Genomic DNA, 879 nt, shown 5'->3' on the forward strand with positions numbered 1-879 from the left:
TCTTTACTGATGTAAAGTAATTTCTAAATTTTTTATATTTTTCAACATTAGCGGAGTTTGGTGCAGCGACTGCTATTTTATACAGTCGATTCTGTTTTTTTGATAATTTTATTATTTCATCAGATACCCATGCTTTTTTATATTTTTGTTTCTGCCACTGCAGAGGTGCGTATGTGTCAAGAGTTTTATTGAGTATATTGTAGAAATTCAGGAATGCTGTATCTATATTATTCTCGTTTTTAACTGAATGCCAATTTTGAAGTGAGAGGGCTTTTTTAATAAAGAAAATGGATGTTTTATTAATTTTTCTACATAAAATTTGGTCATCATTGATAGCAGTTTTAAAATTTTCTACTATTGCATAAACTGGAAAATGGTCAGAAAAGTCTGATACTATGACTCCACTTTCGCAATGTTGATACAGGTTCGTAAATATGTTGTCGATTAATGAATTGGCGTTACAAGTTACTCTTGTTGGTAAATTAATTAAAGGCGAGAAACAAAATGAAAATAGTAAATTTTGGAAGTCTTTAGAATCATTTGAATCATTGTCCAATAAATTAACATTAAAGTCGCCCACTATAACAGTTTTGTCGGCGGATTTGATGGCATGTAAAATCAAATTGATTTTATTTAAAAAAGGCTCAAATTTATAATTGGGTGGGCGGTATATCGCGATAACTTTTAGCACACCCCTAGATGAAGCATGCCCCGATTCAATGTCCACACAGAGAACGTCGACATTTTCATCATCAAATGCACTGTTATCATTTACAACATATTTGATGTCATGCTTTATGAACACACCAACACCTCCGCCTCGTTTGCTTTTTCTATTTTTATATACAAAATGTGTAATTATTTAACTTAATTAAATCA

At 31.1% G+C, this 879-nt stretch overlaps 1 protein-coding gene across 1 annotated transcript in view; it reads right to left on the reverse strand.

The window, feature by feature from the left end:
* Positions 1 to 222: 222 nt before the first annotated feature.
* HELRODRAFT_176546 (hypothetical protein) overlaps positions 223 to 879 on the reverse strand; it is a gene marked incomplete at both ends in the record, with an annotated part of 21,938 nt that continues 21,281 nt past the window's right edge. Inside the window, 2 exons of the mRNA XM_009023888.1 lie at positions 223 to 270; positions 683 to 833. Coding sequence (XP_009022136.1) covers positions 223 to 270; positions 683 to 833 — 199 coding nt within the window. The remainder of the gene's footprint in view (positions 271 to 682; positions 834 to 879) is intronic.

The sequence above is a fragment of the Helobdella robusta genome, assembly GCF_000326865.2.
Source record: "Helobdella robusta unplaced genomic scaffold HELROscaffold_38, whole genome shotgun sequence".
Taxonomy (NCBI): Eukaryota; Metazoa; Annelida; class Clitellata; order Rhynchobdellida; family Glossiphoniidae; genus Helobdella; species Helobdella robusta.